We start from the raw sequence: 20,460 nt of genomic DNA, 5'->3' as shown, positions 1-20,460 counted from the left end.
TTAAGAAAAATAATCAATGATCACATTATTCAGGAGTTTTACAAAATATACAAAAATGATATGTAAGCCGTTAAAAAGTGATATGTAATTTGTGTAGAATATTCTCAAGTGGAACTACAACTTTATATGATAAAAAGAAAAATAAGTTTGATATTTCATCAACGGAATCAAATGCGTTTAACCCAAAAAATTAAGTATTGAAAGATAGTAATTAAGGAGAAAATAATTATGACATGTCTTGAAAATCAATTCAAAGTCCAATATATATTATATATGAGTCAATAGAAGGTGAAAAGAAAGTAGCTGTCGAGAGGCAACGAGTGCATCATAGAATATGACAAAAGAATTGGTAGTTAAAGTGTGAAAATAATTTTCTAAAACTTAATTATAAAGATAATGCAATGACTAAGGTAAATTATTTGAGATCTCATTCATTGTATGAAACGAATGAGTTCTTTGAAAAATACAAGACATACATTATTAAACATATTATTAGATTCAAAGTTAGGCTTAACAGTTTGGCCATGTAATAATCGAAAGTAAGATAAGATAGGCACATTGATGACTTAGTCGAGAATTGTACTATGGCACAATGCACTTGCTTCTATAGGTAAAACAAGCTCGCTAAAGTTGTTCTAGTAACATGGTATTATAGATTTACTTTTCCACTAAATAATGTTCATGAAACTAGGTATATTCACATTTTATACGGAATGATTTTATGTTTGTATTATCATTTAATCATAAATAATATATACAATTAGGTCAAAAATCGATAATTAACATCAAAACTTTTAAAGAAATGTTTTCATAGAATATGAATAAGATAAAACTTCAATTCAAAAAAAAAAAAAAAGAATAAGAAAGAAACTCTTTTAGAGATAAATAATCATGAGATGGTGATCGATACCGTTTATTCTTCCCGCAAAGTTCTTAAGTGATATTTGTTAGCACGTGATATATACCAAACTAATTATTTGTCAAGGAAACATTTTCGTCGACAATATATATGTTGTATATCGCTTCGTAAAATAAGTTTAATGTTTATATAGATTTATCTTTAAAATTTGAATTATATTATTTATACTCAAATATTTATCTTTTAAATTATACTGATATACTGAAAAATTTCTATTAATAGAAGAGAAATTAAATTAAAATCCCGCGCAACGCGCGGGTACAAAATCTAGTTTTGATATATAACACACAAAGTTTAGCTGATTTTTCTTCTAGTACATCACCACTCAACTACTTGAAAGTCTAGAAACTCATCATCAACTCACAATTCAGAGTTTGTGTTAGCAAAAAATCATTTAATGATAATTACCAAAACCCAACAAACATATTATATCACACGATCATATTTCATATGTCGCCAATAAAATAAAAAGTTATCCAGATTTAGATTAATGTAAAAATGCGTAATTTGCCACCCCTACGAAGTTGATAAAAACCTTCCAGTTTTGAAAGAAATTTTTAAGTTTGGATCGATCCTATCTCTTTATGTTATACTGTTTCAAAATAATTTTCAAGTTCTAAACTGATGTGCCTTTCGTAGTTACTAGCAAGTGGCAACACAAACATCGAGCAACAACCCATTTTATTGTTCTTTTTGCATTCAAAATCGATTAACAAAATTTTTAATAACAAATTTTAACGCTTAATGACTTCATTTTTTGACCACTGAAATTTTTAGCGTTTAGTATTTTGAATCACCAATCAATTGCTCATCGTTATTATCAGTTACTACAAAACGCACACAATTTAATCGATAATCGCTGACAATTAGAAAACGAATATGATATAGTCATTGTTGTTATCATTAGCAACTATGAAAACAACATAATTTTACCTTAGAACCAAATAATCTTTCTTTTGGAACTATATCCGAAGTCCAAAGTGCAATATAGATCAAGTGGTTTAGAATCAAATTACTGTAAAACAATCGTATTCTTTTTTTAACATCTTCAAATTTTTATTAAACGGTAACGGATAATACAAGTATTTTTTGATCAGCCATACAAGTATACAATCTTATTCATGCCTATTTTTTTGTGTTTCATCAATTGGTAAGTTTATTTTAATAAAATTAGTAAATTACAATATCAAAAAAATTTAATATTAATTTTGTATGAATTTTTCCTTAATTTTTTTTTTGGTTATATCCATATTTGGTATCTGTAATATTGCATGACTGTACAATGGGATCCACTTTGAATCATAAACACCACACTGAAAGAAAATAAAGAAAAGAAGAAAAACAAGTGAACCCATCCATGTTCTGTCTGAATCCGAGTTACAGAGGAGGAGAAAAGGAAAACCTAAGAGCTAAGAGGACAAGGAAAAGAAAAAAAAAAAAAGAAAAAAAAAAAACCAGAGCAAAAATAAAAATACACAAGGGTCCTGAACATGATAGGTCTCTCTCCCATCTATCTTCTCTGCAATTTCTCTCGAGCAAAACCCTAATTTCAGGTTTTGGGTTTTCCTTCTTTCACTGTAAGTATGAGCAATTATTTTTAATGTACCTATATATATATATATATATATATACACATCGACATACACATATACTTGTTGAGGAGCCTCTCGAATTCCCAATCCTAAACACTCTTCTTCAATTATTCGTTCGATTTGTGCTATTAGCGATTTCGGAGCTCTCTTCTTCTGTCTTTGAATTTGTACGCACTTTCTTTTATTGTATACGTATATCGATCGGTATAGAGATTCTGTTATAGCATGTGTTTGTAGAGCTCTTAGGCTCAGTGATTGATCATGTGTGTGCAACTCTCTTTCGTTTTGGTCTCTCTCTTTACTCTCCTTAGCTTATTGTTTCGTTTAGAGATTGAATGTGTTCGTTGAATTGGGGGATTTTGCTAGAAATTTTGGATTTTGGGATTGTAATTTGGTTGATCGTCTCACTCAATTTAGTTTTTTTCCCCTTAGTGAGTGCTCAATTTGTGATTTTAGTTTGAAAGATCTAGTGTTTTAACAATGCAGGTTAATTTTGATGAGATTTGTGATTCAGTGATTAGAATGAGTGCTCATGAGCTAACTCGATCCGCCAATGGCAATGGTGAGTCTATTCTCGGGATTCCAGATGATTTACGGTGCAAGAGATCGGATGGTAAACAGTGGAGATGCACTGCAATGTCCATGGCTGATAAGACCGTGTGTGAGAAGCACTACATCCAAGCAAAGAAGCGGGCAGCTAATTCTGCTTTCAGGGCGAACCAGAAGAAAGCGAAACGGAGATCATCATTAGGCGAAACAGATACATATTCGGAAGGGAAGATGGATGATTTCGAGTTACCAGTCACCAGCATTGACCACTATAATAACGGTCTTGCCTCTGCTTCCAAGAACAATGGTAGAATAGAGAAGAGACATAATAAAAGCCTGATGCGGTACTCGCCCGAGACACCGATGATGAGGAGTTTCTCTCCACGTGTTGCAGTTGATTTGAACGATGACTTGGGTAGAGATGTTGTAATGTTTGAAGAGGGCTACAGATCGTATAGGACACCACCATCTGTTGCTGTAACGGATCCATCACGCAACAGATCGCACCAAAGCACGAGTCCTATGGTAAATATGCTGTTACTCATTGGTTAGACAGAGAACTTGTACACCCATATGTGTTTGTTTGCTTCTAAGGATTAGAGTAACTCCTTTTATGTGTTGTAGGAATACTCAGCAGCAAGCACAGATGTGTCTGCAGAGTCTTTTGGGGAAATCTGCCATCAATGCCAGAGAAAAGATAGAGATAGAATCATTTCTTGCCTTAAATGCAATCAAAGAGCCTTCTGCGGACATTGTATATCGACAAGGTGTGCTTTCTTTTCTTTCACTCTGTATATAACAGAATTCTGTAAACCTTTGGTAGAAAGAGTTCAACGGTACTGATGGTGTCTCATGCATTTTAAGGTACTCGGAGATATCACTTGAAGAAGTTGAGAAAGTTTGCCCTGCATGTCGTGGTTTGTGTGATTGCAAATCTTGCCTGCGTTCTGATAATACAATAAAGGTGTGTTCTTGTATATCCATAAGATTCAAACGAGTGTGGGAGTTTAAAATTTAGGACCATGAGATGATGATTCTTTGTGAAAAATTGCAGCTTCGGATCCGGGAAATACCCGTTTTGGACAAGTTGCAGTATCTTTATCGCCTATTATCAGCTGTCCTTCCAGTGATAAAGCAGATCCATCTTGAACAATGTATCAGCTGTCCTTCCAGTGATAAAGCAGATCCATCTTGAACAATGTACGGAAGTTGAACTAGAGAAGAGGCTTCGTGGTGAGACGAGTTTTTTTGTTTACACTGACTATTGATGAATTATATATACTACTAACAATTCTTGCGGTTAACAATAGTTTGTTTTTACGTTATAGGAGCTGAGATTGATCTTGTCAGGGCAAGATTGAAAGCAGATGAGCAGATGTGCTGGTACTTTTGATCTATTTTACTTGCCTTTCTTCTTTTGACTTAACACTGCAGCTATTGCTTGTTGAGACTTTTTATTATTGTACATGACTGAAGTTTTGTTTCTTGCAGCAACGTGTGTCGGATACCAGTTGTTGACTACTACCGTCATTGTCCGAACTGCTCATATGACCTTTGCCTAAGATGCTGTCAAGATCTACGGGAAGAGTCTTCAGTTAAGATTAGTGGGACTAACCAAAACATTAGAGAAAGTAAAGGAGCTCCTAAACTAAAACTAAACTTTTCATACAAATTTCCTGAGTGGGAAGCCGACGGTGATGGGAGCATCCCTTGCCCTCCTATTGAGTATGGAGGCTGCGGTTCCCGTTCTTTGAATCTCGCTCGCATTTTCAAGATGAATTGGGTCGCAAAGCTTGTGAAAAATGCTGAGGAGATTGTTAATGGTTGCAAATTATCTGATCTTCGGAACCCTGATATGTGTGATTCCAGTTTCTGCAAATTTGCTGAGAGAGAAGAGAGCGGTGACAACTATGTGTACAGTCCGTCGCTTGAAACGATTAAAACTGATGGAGTAGCTAATTTAGAGCAACAATGGGCAGAGGGTCGACTTGTTACTGTGAAAAGGGTACTTGACGACTCATCTTGGTCTAGGTGGGATCCTGAGACTATTTGGAGGGATATAGACGAGCTTTCAGACGAGAAACTGAGAGAACATGATCCATTCTTGAAGGCCATTAATTGCGTGGACGGTTCAGAGGTAAATTTCTTCTTATCTCCTTACCGTCATATTGTTGAGTCACAGATTCAGTAATGTTCATAACTTGATCAACAGGTTGATGTAAGACTTGAGGAGTTTACAAAAGCATATAAAGATGGTAAAAACCAAGAGACAGGTCTTCCACTACTATGGAAGTTAAAGGACTGGCCAAGCCCAAGTGCTTCTGAGGAATTCATTTTCTACCAAAGACCTGAGTTTATCAGAAGTTTTCCGTTTCTAGAGTACATTCATCCCCGGTTAGGCCTTCTGAATGTTGCAGCCAAGTTACCTCATTACTCCCTCCAAAACGACGCAGGTCCAAAGATTTATGTGTCTTGTGGGACATACCAAGAAATTGGTACTGGCGATTCATTGACTAGTATTCACTACAACATGCGTGACATGGTACATTATTCAGCTCTTGGATTATAATTGATCACATCTGTCTTATTTTGGTTAATAAGGGAAACTGGTTTTGTTAGGTCTACTAAGATTCTTGTTAACATATATAATGGATTGAGTCGTTGGAACTGTTAATCAGGTATACCTCTTGGTGCACACATCTGAAGAAACAACATTTGAAAAGGTGAGAGAAACGAAACCTGGTCCAGAAAAACCCGACCAGAAGATGAGCAAAAATGAGTCACTTCTTAACCCTGAGGAAAAATTAAGGGATGGAGAGTTACATGAACTATCACTTGGTGAAGCCAATATGGAGAAGAATGAACCTGAGTTGGCGTTGACTATGAATCCAGAGAACTTAACGGAAAACGGTCACAACATGGAATCTTCTTGCACATCTTCAGGTGCAGGAGGAGCCCAGTGGGATGTCTTTCGACGGCAAGACGTCCCAAAGCTGGCCGAGTATTTGCTGAGAACATTCCAGAACCCTGATAATATCCAGACTGATTTTGTAAGTCTTACTTGCTAAATCAAACAAATGAAGTGTGTAAGTCTTGTATGTCGAATGATTGAGTTTCCTATTTGTTTACGCTTGTTTCAGGTGTCACGCCCGTTGTATGAAGGATTGTTCTTAAATGAACACCACAAGAGACAACTAAGAGACGAGTTTGGTAGGAAAAACAAACATTCTGTTCCCTGTTCTATTTCCAAACACTTATTGCTTGGAAACCTGAGGGATGACTCTTGCTATTGTTTCAGGAGTTGAGCCATGGACATTTGAGCAACATTGGGGTGAGGCTATCTTCATTCCGGCTGGATGTCCGTTCCAAATCAAGAATCTTCAGGTAAATTTATTTCTATGCAATATTATTCCACTCAGTTTCTTTTCTCTTGAGCTAAACTAAACTTTTTTTTTTCGCATGTATACAATTCTCAGTCGAATATTCAGGTGGCACTTGACTTCTTGTGCCCTGAAAGCGTTGAAGAGTCAGCAAGACTAGCTGAAGAAATCAGGTGTTTACCAAACGACCACGAGGCAAAACTTCAGATTCTAGAGGTAACAAATCTTTGATTCTGCCTTCCCTTAGAACAAACTATTAACCATCTCAGTGCCTTCAGTTGTAACTCTTGGAAATGGTTTGGGTTCTTAATTCAGATTGGAAAGATATCGTTATACGCAGCTAGCTCAGCCATTAAAGAGGTTCAGAAACTGGTCTTGGATCCAAAGTAAGTAAAAAAGAATTGACACTAAAACTAATCTAAAGAGTATGAAGTGAATTTGAACTGACAATTTTTGAAATTTGGTTCCTTTTGTTATGGCTGCAAAAGATTTGGAGCAGAGCTTGGTTTTGAGGACTCGAACTTAACCAAAGCAGTCTCTCACAACTTAAACAAGGCAACCAAGCGGCCTCAGCAAATGAGCTGCACTTAATCAGTCAAGATTTGTATAGTAGTATAAAAATCATTGTTGTGACTTTAGTTTAGACTACTATTCAGGATTTGTAATGTATCTATGACTCTGTGTATATCATGCTTCATAAAGTATATTCATAACCATCAGTATTCCACATAATTTTTCTGGATATAGACCATATGAAAGTTACTTCAAATAATTCCTAAGCAAACCAATAATAGAAACATTACTTCGGTCTAATAATGGAAATAATAAGAATAACAAAGGAATAAAACCCTTTGTGTAAAAATCTCTCTTTTGTACACACTTATTCTTCAGCATTCAACAAGGCCAATCTTCTCACATCCAGCGATCAAAACTTTCAGACTTAAGTCCATTTCAGTCCTTAGCCACGCCTGAATGGAAGCTTCAAAACAATCGGTGGAAGTTTACGGTATTCAGTTAGAACCGGCCTTGACTCCTGTACTCGATCCAGAGCCTTACTCTCAGTTCTTGCTTCATTGAGAAGATAGCCAGGCTTTGAATCCTCTATTTGATCCAAGGGCTTACTTGTTGGTGCTTTCTTTATAAAACTGCTTCTATCTTCTCTTCGGTGCTCCAAGTCTGCACTCCCATTTCTTTTACATGCTTTAGCTGAGCGCTTTTTCTTCGTTGAACTTTCACGTTTTCTCGGTTCTGGTTTACTCGTGCTTTTCATTCTCTTGGTTGTAAGAAAGTCGGACTCCAGAGCTTCCAGAGCCCGAGTGGTCAATGGTCGCTTTCTTGTGCTCTGTCTTCTAGGACCATCTGTATCACCCTGTTGGTCGCGTTGTTCTTTAGATGAACCCACTTCTTGAGTAGTTCCCAGATCACTGGAAGGAGATCCATTGGTGTTCGAGCCTGAAATGGAAGGGAGATCAACTGCTTGCTTTTGTTCCAGATCATTGGAAGAAGCTCGTTTTTTGTCCGACTCAGACACTGAACAGAACCCATTTGTTTTTTGTTTTGCCGAAATGAGTTCATGGGCAGTTCTTATCTTCCCTGGAAAACAGTTCTTGTCTACACCGGCGATGGAATTTAACCCACTTGGTTCAATCTCTGTCGTTTCTTGAATCTCAACAAGCGAAGAAGACGGCTCAGTTCCAGTCTTTTTTGATTGATCAGACTTTAAGTTCAGGTGCTCAACTGACAGCACAGTCTCCTTTTCCTGATTCATCTTTTCACAAGTGATATTTTGGTCTTGGCCCGCACATAGACTTTGCTGCTCTGATTCAAGACAAACAGTCCTTGTTGTGTCATCACCTGGTAAATGCTTGACCACTGGACTTTCTCTTGAAATGCAAGCACTGAGCCGTCTGCGTTTCAAATATGGTGCAGAATTTACAGAATGATAATTTGTTTCTGTTCGAGGGGTAGACCGAGGTTTAATAACCCTCTTTGATGAATGCTTCGCCTTCTCCAAAGTCTTCTCCTCCTTTATACCAGCATCACCCCCCACACAACCCTTTTTTGTGTCATCACTTGGTAAATATCTCCATCTTCTAAACCCAGATGATTTTTCGCAGTGGTCTACACTCGTATCAATAATCGTGAATCGCATTGGGTCATCCACTTGGTTCTTGACATCCAGAGGCCTCACTTGAGACTTTTCCACATTCTGACTGTCCAGGGAATTTTTAAGGGCAGAATAATCTTTAGCTCCAAGACGAGCCTTTGGCTCAGAAACTACTAGAGACTCTGCATTCAGATTCCGTAAATCACACAACTTTCCTTCAGCAGCCAAACTAGTGTCCACAACAGTGAATTTCATTCCCAGAGTTCCACGGTTAGAACATGGAGACTTGAGGTAACGGTGTCTTTGACTATCACGTGGGGAAGAATCTTCGTCTGACTGGTCAGAAGAGTTCTCAGCAGCAACAAATTCGTTGGTAGCCGCTTCTCTGACCTCTCCTCCTGTTTCATATTCAAGAAGTTCAGGTTCCGACACAACCTTTGTTAGAATATCACTGATGGAATCAAAGTAATGATCGCCTTTGACAAGCTCCTGTCTTGAAAACTTTTTCACGCCAGGGACAATGAAAACAATGTAATCCTTAGATTTGAAATAGCCTCGGTCCTCAGGCTGCTGTGAACGCCATCCTCTGGCTAGTAAACGCGGCCATACAGCATCCCAGAATATATCATTGCAACGGGCTTTGCTCAGACGCGAACAGCCAGTTAATTGATTTATTATGCCAGCGGAAGTGAGTGAATTGTAATCCCCTACGCCCGGGACCGAAGAAGGTTTTGAAGAAACAGTGAACCATGGTTTGGTCTTCATTGGTGCTGATGTAGGAACCGTGAGATCTTCTTTTTCTTTACCAATCGCCACAGCGTCTACCAGAAGCCTCAGACCCACAAGATTCCTCACTGAGCTTACGTATTTCTCCAGAGTGATATTACCTTCAGCAAATGACTTTGAGACCTGCGAATAGTAAGATCAATGAACAGAACAAATATATAGTGATTAAGCATTCCGCAGTAGGATGTGAAAGAGACTCACATCCACGAGCATCTGTTTCTGAGGTTCATCAGGAATAGAAGGCATCAAACGGGTTAACAACTGTTGTTGCCTCCAACCTGAATAGAGCTTTCTTCCATATACACATTTCCGGTTGCGCTTCTTGCGGGATTCAGACCAACTGTGGTACTTTGCAGAATTGTAGAACTTCCCATAGTAAAACAACATTACGTCTCCTATTCCTTTGTTCTCCATGAAATTCTTCACCTGAGTAAAGTTCTTCCCAAATGTATACATACCAAGAACAAAGCTAGCGACCTCCAAATCTTCCCAAGAACTGGACGGTATCTCAGGAACAGCCTGAAGATTCAATCTTTGCTTATTGGGGGCCGAATTCTTGTCACTCTTTCCTCTGATCTTGGCAGAGCAACGGCTTTTTTTGGCTCTTAAAGACTTCAAAGATTGGTTCATGTCAACATTATCATCTCCATTTCCTTGTCCTCTTCTATGTTTGTCTTTCCACATCACTTGGACAGGTAGTCCGACGAGAAAAGAATTCGAAGAATCATCCAAAGCAACAGGAGTCGAAAGAAACACATCACGCTTGGATGCAGACATCATAGGAGGAATCTCGACCTGAAACTCATCTCCAACACGAGGCTCAACTTGTGGATCTCCGCAGGCAAACTCGTCATCATAGGAATCTTCTTCGATAACAGCTGTTTCTTCCATAAGATTATTTTCCCCATCCATCAGAAGAACCATGCTCAGCGTAGTGAAACCTGAACAAGCGCAAAAGAACTGCATTTCAACATCAAAAGAATCTCAAACTGTTTGAAAAATGTAATCTTTTCAAGAACATACAAACTGTAAACATCTAAATCAAACAGCAACGGGAAATCAATCCTAGTTTCTGACTACTAAGAAGCAAAAACACAAAGATAAAAGACCCAACTTTGAAATTCAGTTCCTTAAGGATGAACATTGAAATTAACTATGAAAGATACAAACAAACCGCAAGGAGCTGAAAGAAAATACATTGTCCAGAGCGACACGACGGGGTAAAGTATAAAGCTCTGATATTTAAGATCAAACTGATGATTCAACTACCTCAGATCGTGAAAGAAGTTGTTGAGGGATACCAAATACATTCGATTCAATCAAAAGACTTGATCATTGAAAGAAACAGAGACACGGGAATTAAAGCACAACCCACAAAAGCACAAAGATAAAATCTAGTGTTTTCAGAGGCAAATTCCGTAGAACCACTGACCCAGATTCATAATCTCGCAAATTCAGACCTGATCAAAGCAAAGCCCATAAGCATCGGTCCCGAACATGAACAAGTTGTATGGAATTCTCAATGATCTCGTAAAGGATTAACCCAAGAGACGAACATATGACAATGGTATGCAAGAAAAGCAGCAAAAGTCGAAATCTTTACGCAAGAGACAAAAACATGGAAACACAAACTCTAAAACAAAAGCTGGGTACTTTGATGCTAAAAGGATCTCCGATTGTTAGTTTCCTCACAAACCAGTGGCGTTGCGACACAAGAAACCCCAGAAAGAGGAAAGCAAACCCGAAAACATGAATTGCCAAACACGGCATAAGAGATAGATTTGATAACCTGACTTAGTTTATGAGATGTCTCAACTTTGCAATGTTGGAGATTGTGGCACTGTGAGAATCTGGAGTTGGCTACAAGAACAAAGAAAACGAAGAATTGTTCGTGTTTGTGGATAGAGAGAAAGAGCACTGGTCGCTCTTTCAACACGAAGTCTTCGAGAGAAGAATGAGGCACATAAGGAGAGAAATATATGAGAGAGTCGAATATAAAGATCTTTTTTTTATATGCACTTTGGAGATTATCATTGGCTATTTTTTAAGAGTTTTTTAGTAGAGAGAGTTTATTGTTTTCAGTTTAAGTGTTCAATGTTACAATACTCTAAAGTTGTGGACGTGTTTTGTGTTCTCCATTATTCCCATTGGGTCTGCTACTCCTAGGTTAAATTATCGTTTTTTCTCTTCTTTTACGGTAATTGATGATATCATTTCATGCTCAATCAATCTATTAACATAATATGATTTGGTGCACAATTTTTTTTTAACATAATATGATGTAAAAAAGGTTTTAAAAAAAAAAGGTTTTTCTAAAAAAAAGGTTACAAAAGATTTGCAGTATTTTTTTTAATATTTTGTATGAACTGTATTCATACATGTTTCAAACTATTTTAGGGAAACTTCGCTAAATGGAAATGGAAATGTTCGCATGTTTAGTCAAATAATTTGAAATTTTACTAAAATACTATATTATCAAATGATAAAAATGTACCCAAAAAAACCCACGATGAACTTATCACATTTATGATGAACTCTCGTATTAGAGATAGAAAAAAATTAGTGTCATGTATAAATTACATAGGTAAAAGTAAAATCATCTAAAATTAAATAGACAAAAGCATCAATTTGTTTACTATTTCATAATAAACTATATAAATTATATATCACTCAATTTAGTTTGGTTTATTTCATTTGAAATTTTGAAGTGCTGTACTTTTAGACTTATTGTTTTCTTAATTCAAAAAAGTCTTAGATAAATAAAACAAGTTCACCTTAAAGCCAAGGTAAGATTTTGTGGCTTCAAAGTTCATATTGGGCTAAAAATAGAAAGACCCATGGACGTAGAAAAAGTGAAACAAACTTATATCAGAAAACAGAAAGCCCATAAGGCCATCAAATGAATCAGGTCGTCTGTCTTCTTTCTTTTTGATCATGCATGTGGTCTTCATTCCTTGAAAGGCTGAAAACATGCCCGGTCAAATGAAAGTTAGTAGTCCGAACAAAGAAAATAATTTGTAGTTCATTTCGTAGTAAACGTTTGTATTAAACCATTTGCTAAATAAAGTTTTAGTAAAAAAATAAACAAATTTGATCGTCCCAATCTTTGACTCAGCCGGCTTGTCCTTCCAACTAAGTTTGTTGAAAAAAATTATTTGAAAAACCTTTAAATTTAACACTTAGGTTTGAAAACATTTTGTTATTAAAATCTTATTAAGAAATTAAAATGATTAATTGAAAACATTATTTGAAAAACCTTTAAATTTGAAAATAAAAATTGAAAACCTTTTATTTGGGAAAAAAAATCATTAAAATAAAAGCTACCTAATATCTTGATCGGAAAAAAAATCAAATCAAATATTCGTCATAAAAAAAAGGAAATTAAGAAAGATACCTGCTCCGAATCCGATGGTCCTGATATCGACGAAACACAGATTGGATCGTTTATCCTCATGCGAGATGATACACCAAAGCTGCTATAGGCTCGTCGCTTTCATGCTCGTCTTTATCCTCTTTCCCGCTTTTTTTGCATCATTCGCCGTCGTGGTGTATTAGAATGTCCCACATTGCTTGGGATTAAGATCTTTGGGTAGTATATAAAGGATGTGGCAATCCTTAACTCTTGAGCTAGCTTTTGGGTTAAGTTAGACCACATTCCTAATATGGTATCAGAGCCATGTTCTCTGCAGAAGCTGAGTACAGAGCTTTAGCTTTGGCGACTTGTGAGATAGTCTGGTTATACACTTTACTCACATCTTTAAAGACTTCTCCAACAGTGCCTATTCTATTTTCAGATAGTACTGCAGCTATATACATTGCAACAAACCAGTCTTCCACGAGAGAACCAAACATATAGAGATAGACTGTCATACAGTTAGAGAAAGACTGGACAATGGCGAACTCAAGCTACTTCATGTGAGAACTGAAGATCAAGTAGCTGATATTTTGACTAAACCGTTGTTTCCCCATCAATTCGAGCATCTTAAATCCAAGATGAACATTCTTAACATTTTTGAATGCTCATCTTGAGGGGGCATATCAGATTATATATGTTGGTTTAGCAGGTTTAGTCATTGGTTTAGTCATTGTATAGTATAAATACTTGTACTGTAATCATCAATGAATAACGAGAAATGTTTTGATAAAATCTCTAACAAACTTTCTCAAACTCTCTCTTCTTCTTCAATCGTAATATGGTATCAGAGCCCAAGGTTGGCCCAACAAGCAAATTCCCACAAAAATGGTTTCCCACCTATGTGGCCCATATAAGTGGCATGTCTTGTTGTATTTCCGAGATGTTGGGCTTGGGCCGTTTCCCGTTGGACCGTTTCCCACCCACATCTCGAGGAGGCCTATTAGAATGTCCCACATTGCTTGGGATTAAGATCTTTGGGTAGTATATAAAGGATGTGGCAATCCTTAATCTTGAGCTAACTTTTGGGTTAAGTTAGGCCACATTCCTAATATGGTGTTCTCCTTCGCCGTCATTGACATAATCCACCGGTGAAAGTGTCTCGGTGGCATGAAAGGGACTTGACATGAAATCAGGAGATAGAGACCTGAAATCGATTGCGTGAAGACAGAGGAGATCAATCACGAAGAATTCTTTTGTTTTTTGGTTTCGAAGAAGAAGAAGAGAGAATGAGTGAAGTGATGTTGGAGATTAGCGTTTATGTATTTATAAGCACACGTTCTTCAAATTAGAAAAAAGGTTCAGAAGCTGGTCTTGGATCCAAAGTAAGTCAAAAAGAACTTTAGCCAAAACTAATCTAAAGAGTGTCAAGGAATTTGAAGTGACAATTTGGTTCCTATGTTATTGGCTGCAAAAGTTTTGTAGTAGAGCTTGGTTTTGAGGACTCTAGCTTAACCAAAGCTTCTCTCAAAACGTAGACAAGGCAACCAAGCGACCACAGCAAATGAGCTTCACTTAAATCAGTCAAGATTTGTATAAAAATCATTCTTGTGACTTTAGTTTAGACTACTTACTACTGTTCATGAGGATTTGTATGTATCTATGACTCTCTGTATATCATGCTTGATCAATTATATTCATAACCTTCATTATTCAACTTAGCTTTTCTGGATATCAACCATATAAAAACTTACTTTAAATAACTCCCAAGCAAACCAATAATAGAAACATTACTTCTGTCTAATAATGGAAATAATAAGAATAACAAAGGAATAAAACCCTTGTGTGTAAATCTCTCTTCTGTACGCATTTATTCTTCAGCATTCATCAGCAAGGCCAATCTTCTCACATTCAGTGATCAAAATTTTCAAACTTAAGTCCGTTGACCTCCTTACCCACGCCTGAATGGAAGCTTCAAAACAATCGGTGGAAGTTTACGGTATTCAGTTAGGACCGGCCTTGACTCCTGTATTCGATCCAGATCCTTACTCTCAGTTCTTGCTTCATTAAGAAGATAGCTAGGCTTGAAATCCTCTATTTGATCCAAGGCCTTACTTGTTGGTGCTTTCTTTATAAAAATGCTTCTATCTTCTCCTCTGTGCTCCAAGTCTGCACCCCCATTTCTTTTACATGCTTTAGCTGAGCGCTTTTTCTTCGTTGAACCTTCACGTTTTCTCGGTTCTGGTTTAGTCGTACTTTTCATTCTCTTGGTTGTAAGAAACCCGGATTCCAGAGCTTCCAGAGCCCGAGTGGTCAATGGTCGCTTTCGTGTGCTCTGTCTTCTAGGACCATCTGTATTACCCTGTTGGTCGTGTTGTTCTTTAGATGAACCCACTTCTTGAGTAGTTCCCAGATCACTGGAACGGGATCCATTGGTGTTCGAGCCTGAAATGGAAGGGAGCTCAACTGCTTGCTTTTGTTCCAGATCATTAAAAGAAGCTCGTTTTTTGTCCGACTCTGACACTGAACAGAGCTCATTTGTTTTTTGTTCTGCCGAAATGAGTTCATGGGCAGTTCTTATCTTCCCTGGAGAACAGTTCTTGTCTACACCGGAGATGGAATTTAACCCACTTGGTTCAATCTCTGTCGTTTCTTGAATCTCAACGAGCGAAGAAGACGGCCCAGTTCCAGTCTTTTTTGATTGATCAGACTTTAAGTTCATATGCTCAACCAACAGCACAGTCTCCTTTTCCGGATTCATCTCTTCACCAGTGCTAGTTTGGTGTTGGACTGCACATATACTTTGCTGCTCTGATTCAAGGCAAATAGTCCTTTTTGTGTCATCATCACCTGGTAAATGTTTGAACACTGGACTTTCTCTTGAAATGCAAGCACTGAGCCGTCTGCGTTTCAAATATGGTGCAGAATTTACTGAATGATAATTTGTTTCTGCTCGAGGGGTAGACCTAGGCTTAATCACCCTCTTTGATGGATCCTTGGCCTTCTCCAAATTCTTCTCCTCCTTTATACCAGCATCACCCCCCACACAACCCTTTTTTGTGTCATCACTTGGTAAATATCTCCATCTTCTAAACCCAGATGATTTTTCGCAGTGGTCTACACTCGTATCAATAATTGTGAATCGCATTGGGTCATCCACTTGGTTCTTGGCATCCAGAGGCCTCACTTGAGACTTTTCCACATTCTTACTGTCCATGGAATTTTTAAGCGCAGAAGAATCTTTAGCTCCTAGACGAGCCTTTGGCTCAGAAACTACTAGAGACTCTGCATTCAGATTCCGTAAATCACACAACTTTCCTTCAGCAGCCAAACTAGTGTCCACAACAGTGAATTTCATTCCCAGAGTTCCACGGTTAGAACATGGAGACTTGAGGTAACGGTGTCTTTGACTATCAGACGGGGAAGAATCTTCATCTGACTGGTCAGAACAGTTATCAGCAGCAACGAATTCGTTGGTAGCCGCTTCTCTGATCTCTCCTCCTGTTTCATACTCAATAAGTTCAGGCTCCGACACAACCTTTGTTAGAATATCACTGACAGAATCAAAGTAATGTTCGCCTTTGACAAGCTTCTGTCTTGAAAACTTTTTCACGCCAGGGACAATGAAAACAATATAATCCTTAGATTTGAAATAGCCTCGGTCCTCGGGCTGCTGTGAACACCATCCTCTGGCTAGCAAACGCGGCCATATAGCGTCCCAGAATATATCATTGCAACGGGCTTTGCTCAGACGTGAACAGCCAGTTAATTGATTTATTATGCCAGCGGATGTGAGTGAATTGTAATCCCCTACTCCCGGGACCGAAGAAGGTTTTGAAGAGACAGTGAACCATGGTTTGGTCTTCATTGGTGCTGATGTAGGAACCGTGAGATCTTCTTTTTCTTTACCAATCGCCACAGCGTCTACCAGAAGCCTCAGACCCACAAGATTCTTCACTGAGCTTACGTATTTCTCCAGAGTGATATTACCTTCAGCAAATGACTTTGAGACCTGCGAATAGTAAGATCAATGAACAGAACAAATATATAGTGATTAAGCATTCCGCAGTAGGATGTGAAAGAGACTCACATCCACGAGCATCTGTTTCTGAGGTTCATCAGGAATAGAAGGCATCAAACGGGTTAACAACTGTTGTTGCCTCCAACCTGAATAGAGCTTTCTTCCATATACACATTTCCGGTTGCGCTTCTTGCGGGATTCAGACCAACTGTGGTACTTTGCAGAATTGTGGAACTTCCCATAGTAAAAAAACATTACCTCTCCTATTCCTTTGTTCTCCATGAAATTCTTCACCTGAGTAAAGTTCTTCCCAAATGTATACAGACCAAGAACAAAGCTAGCCACCTCCAAATCTTCCCAGGAACTGGATGGTATCGCAGGAACAGCCTCAAGATTCAATCTTTGATTCTTGGGGGCCGAATTCTTGTCACTCTTTCCTCTGATATTGGCAGAGCAACGGCTTTTTTTGGCTCTTAAAGACTTCAAAGATTGGTTCATGTCAACATTATCATCTCCATTTCCTTGTCCTCTTCTATGTTTGTCTATCCACATCACTTGGACAGGTAGTCCAACGAGAAAAGAATACGAAGAATCATCCAAAGCAACAGGAGTCGAAAGAAACACATCACGCTTGGATGCAGACATCATAGGAGGAATCTCGACCTGAAATTCATCTCCAACACGAGGCTCAACTTGTGGATCTCCGCAGGCAAATTCATCATCATATGAATCTTCGATAACAGCTGTTTCTTCCATAAGATTATTTTCTCCATCCATCAGAAGAACCATGCTCAGCGTAGTGAAACCTGAACAAGAGCAAAAGAACTGCATTTTCAACATTAAAAGTTTTCAACATTTTCAAAAGAACAGATATGTACTCAAACAGCAAAGGGAAATCAATCCTAGTTTCAACAGCTCAAACTGTTGGAAAAATGTAAACTTTCAAGAAGATACAAACTTGTAAACATCTAAATCAAACAGCAAAGGGAAATCAATCCTAGTTTCGTGGCAAACAGATATGTACAATATCTGACAACTAAGAAGCAAAAACACAAAGATAAAAGACCCAACTTTGTAATACATTACCCTGAGTATGAACATTGAAATTAACTATGAAAGATACAAACAAAACCGCAAGGAGCTCAAATACACACATTGTCCAGAGCAACACGACGGGGAAAAGTAATAAAGCTCAGATATTTAAGATCAAACTGAAGATTCAACTACCTCAGATCGTGAAAAAAGTTGTTGAGGGATACCAAATACATTCGATTCATTCCAAGAAGACATGATCAATTGAACAAACACAGACACGGGAATTAAAGCAGAACCCACAAAAGCACGAAGACGAGGACAAAGATAAAATCTAGTGTTTTCAGAGCCAATTTTCTAAGAACCACTGACCCAGATTCATAATCAGACCTGATCAAAGCAAAACCCGTAAGCATCGATCCCAAACATGAACAAGTTGTATGGAATTCTCAATGATCTCGTAAAGGATTAACCCAAGAGACGAACATATGACAATGGTATGCAAGGAAAGCAGGAAAAGTCGAAATCTTTACGCAAGAGACAAAAACATGGAAACACAAATTCTAAAACAAAAGGTGGGTACTTGATCTCAAAAGCATCTCCGATCGTTAGTTTCCTCGATTTCTAGGCATAAAGAAGTAGCGTTGCGACACAAGAAACCCCAGAAAGAGGAAAGCAGACCCGAAAACGTGAATTGCCAAACACGGCATAAGGAGAGAGATTTGATAACCTGAGTTAGTTTATGAGATGTCTCAACTTCGCAATGTTGGAGATTGTGACACTGTGAGAATCTGGAGTTGGCTACAAGAACAAACAAAACGAAGAATTGTTCGTGTTTGTGGATAGAGAGAAACAGCACTGGTCGCTCTTTCAACACGAAGTCTTCGAGAGGAGAATGAGGCACATAGGGAGAGCAAAATATGAGAGAGTCGAATATAAAGATTTTTTTTTATATGCACTTTAGAGATTTTCATTGGCTATTTTTTAAGGGTTTATTTGAGTGTTTTTATTGTTTTCAGTTTTAAGTGTTCAAAGTTAAATTACTCTAAAGTTGTGGACGTGTTTTGTGTTCTCCATTACTCCATTCGGTGTGCTACTCCTAGGTTTATTTATCGTTTTTTTTTTCCTTTTTAGTTTTTACGGCAATGGATGATATATCGTTTCATGCTAAAATTTCAATCAATATTAACATAATATGATGTAGAAAAAAAAAGGTTATAAAGGATTTATAGTATTTTAAATATATATTGTATGAACCGTATACATAAACGTTTCAAACTATTTTAGGGAAGTTTTGCTAAATGGAAATATTCCAATTTTAGTTAAATTAAATAATTTGAATTTTTATTTAATTACTATATTATTAAATGATAAAAGTGTACCGAATAAAACTTATGATGACCTTATTGTATTTTATGATGAACACTCGTATCGTAGAAATATAAATTCATAATTAAAAAACGAAAAAAAATCAACGTCATGTTTAAATTACATAGGTAAAGTAAAAGTAAAACCATCACATAGGTAAAAAAACCATCAATTTTCTCACTATTTATAATAAACTATATAGATTAAATATCAATCAGTTTAGTTTGGTTTATTTGATTTGAAGTGCTGTAATTTTATACATATAGTTTTCTTTTGCCAAAATAATTCAAAAAAGTGTTAGATAAATAAAACAAGTAGTTCACCTTTGGCCGAAGTAAAAAAAAAAAAGGTCGATGGATTTTGTGGCTTCAAAGTTCATATTGGGCTAAATATAGAAAGACCCATAGACGAAAAGTGAACGAAACTTAATATCAGAAAACAGAAAGCCCATAGGGCTATAAAACCATGTCGTGTGTCTTCATCTTTTTGATCTTGTACATGGTCCTCATTACTTGAAAGGCTGAAAACATACATGTCCGGTCAAATGAAAGTAGTAGTCCGCACAAAGAAATTTTTTGTAGTTTATTTCATAGTTAAAGTTTGTAAAACCGTATTAAACTATTTGCTAAATAAATTTTAGTAAAAAATAAACAAATTTTAGTAAGAAATAAACAAATAAAAAATAATCATATTTTATGTTCATTTCTGTTCTTTTTTTATTGTTACAACATAATTCAAGGCATGCAAAACGTAAAATTGTTTTCAGTTTGGGTTCTGACTTGGAAAAGAGAATAATACACCACCAATACACATATTAATGAAATGAGAATAATATAATATTTCAAATGGGTTACAAAAGACATCATTAGCGAATTATTTATCATATTTAAAGCATGCATACAATATAATTACCAAGCAAAAAATTAAAAATATGAGACCGTTAACAACTTTCCAATTAAAATCCTTCAATTGATAAATTAAAGGGAAAAAGTGAAATGCTTTTCACAAAGCGATGAACGATCTAACTTACAGACACTTTTTTTTAATTGGTTGTGCATGGTTAAGTGGGAAAACGGCCATTTTCAACCCAAACTATTTGGGGACAGGTTTTTCCAACCCAAACTAAGGCCCTCCGTCAATTTCTACCCAAACTCAAAACTAATTCAAATTCAAAACCTAAACTAATGAAAATTAGCCGATTTCAACACGACAGAAGACGGTGTTAGTTCGGGATTTAACGGCTGCTGAGTCAGCGATATCGTGGCATTGACGTGGAGGGAAAACGGCCATTTTCAACCCCAACTATTTGGGGGCGGGTTTTTCCAACCCAAACTATTTGGGGGCGAGAAAAAAT

The 20,460-nt window shown here is 37.1% G+C and overlaps 3 protein-coding genes across 8 annotated transcripts; 1 reads left to right on the top strand and 2 right to left on the bottom strand.

Moving 5' to 3' along the window:
- Positions 1–2,240: 2,240 nt before the first annotated feature.
- Positions 2,241–7,159, top strand: LOC9325796 (lysine-specific demethylase JMJ25). 3 transcript variants are annotated; one of them, XM_021011641.1, is made up of 15 exons: positions 2,241–2,496; positions 2,998–3,585; positions 3,685–3,827; positions 3,925–4,024; positions 4,115–4,198; positions 4,245–4,293; positions 4,389–4,443; positions 4,552–5,197; positions 5,273–5,602; positions 5,739–6,110; positions 6,201–6,270; positions 6,359–6,444; positions 6,537–6,656; positions 6,756–6,826; positions 6,929–7,159. In XM_021011641.1, the coding sequence occupies exons 2-15, from the start codon at positions 3,034–3,036 to the stop codon at positions 7,029–7,031; spliced, it is 2,781 nt and encodes a 926-aa protein (XP_020867300.1). In that variant the 5' UTR covers positions 2,241–2,496; positions 2,998–3,033; the 3' UTR covers positions 7,032–7,159. The 3 variants fall into 3 exon arrangements, with proteins under 3 accessions (XP_020867300.1, XP_020867299.1, XP_020867301.1); XM_021011640.1 differs by lacking the exon at positions 2,241–2,496 and adding an exon at positions 2,535–2,678; XM_021011642.1 differs by lacking the exon at positions 2,241–2,496 and having other exon boundaries at positions 2,992–3,585; positions 4,115–4,223; positions 4,270–4,293.
- Positions 7,160–7,199: 40 nt separating this feature from the next.
- Positions 7,200–11,419, bottom strand: LOC110224747. Of its 2 annotated transcripts, none has more exons than XM_021011644.1 (3): positions 11,123–11,419; positions 9,535–10,293; positions 7,200–9,456 (listed from the first exon to the last, which is right to left on the bottom strand). In XM_021011644.1, the coding sequence occupies exons 2-3, from the start codon at positions 10,255–10,257 to the stop codon at positions 7,399–7,401; spliced, it is 2,781 nt and encodes a 926-aa protein (XP_020867303.1). In that variant the 5' UTR covers positions 10,258–10,293; positions 11,123–11,419; the 3' UTR covers positions 7,200–7,398. The 2 variants fall into 2 exon arrangements, with proteins under 2 accessions (XP_020867303.1, XP_020867302.1); XM_021011643.1 differs by having other exon boundaries at positions 9,535–10,274; positions 11,123–11,418.
- A 2,998-nt stretch (positions 11,420–14,417) lies between these two features.
- On the bottom strand, positions 14,418–18,789 carry LOC9328541. Of its 3 annotated transcripts, none has more exons than XM_021014787.1 (3): positions 18,469–18,789; positions 16,776–17,512; positions 14,418–16,697 (listed from the first exon to the last, which is right to left on the bottom strand). In XM_021014787.1, the coding sequence occupies exons 2-3, from the start codon at positions 17,493–17,495 to the stop codon at positions 14,637–14,639; spliced, it is 2,781 nt and encodes a 926-aa protein (XP_020870446.1). In that variant the 5' UTR covers positions 17,496–17,512; positions 18,469–18,789; the 3' UTR covers positions 14,418–14,636. The 3 variants fall into 3 exon arrangements, with proteins under 3 accessions (XP_020870446.1, XP_020870445.1, XP_020870447.1); XM_021014786.1 differs by lacking the exon at positions 18,469–18,789 and adding an exon at positions 18,322–18,444; XM_021014788.1 differs by lacking the exon at positions 18,469–18,789 and adding an exon at positions 18,129–18,289.
- Positions 18,790–20,460: the final 1,671 nt, after the last annotated feature.

Source organism: Arabidopsis lyrata, assembly GCF_000004255.2.
Source record: "Arabidopsis lyrata subsp. lyrata unplaced genomic scaffold ARALYscaffold_1, whole genome shotgun sequence".
Taxonomy (NCBI): domain Eukaryota; kingdom Viridiplantae; phylum Streptophyta; class Magnoliopsida; order Brassicales; family Brassicaceae; genus Arabidopsis; species Arabidopsis lyrata.
This window is presented reverse-complemented; position numbering and strand designations above follow the sequence as displayed.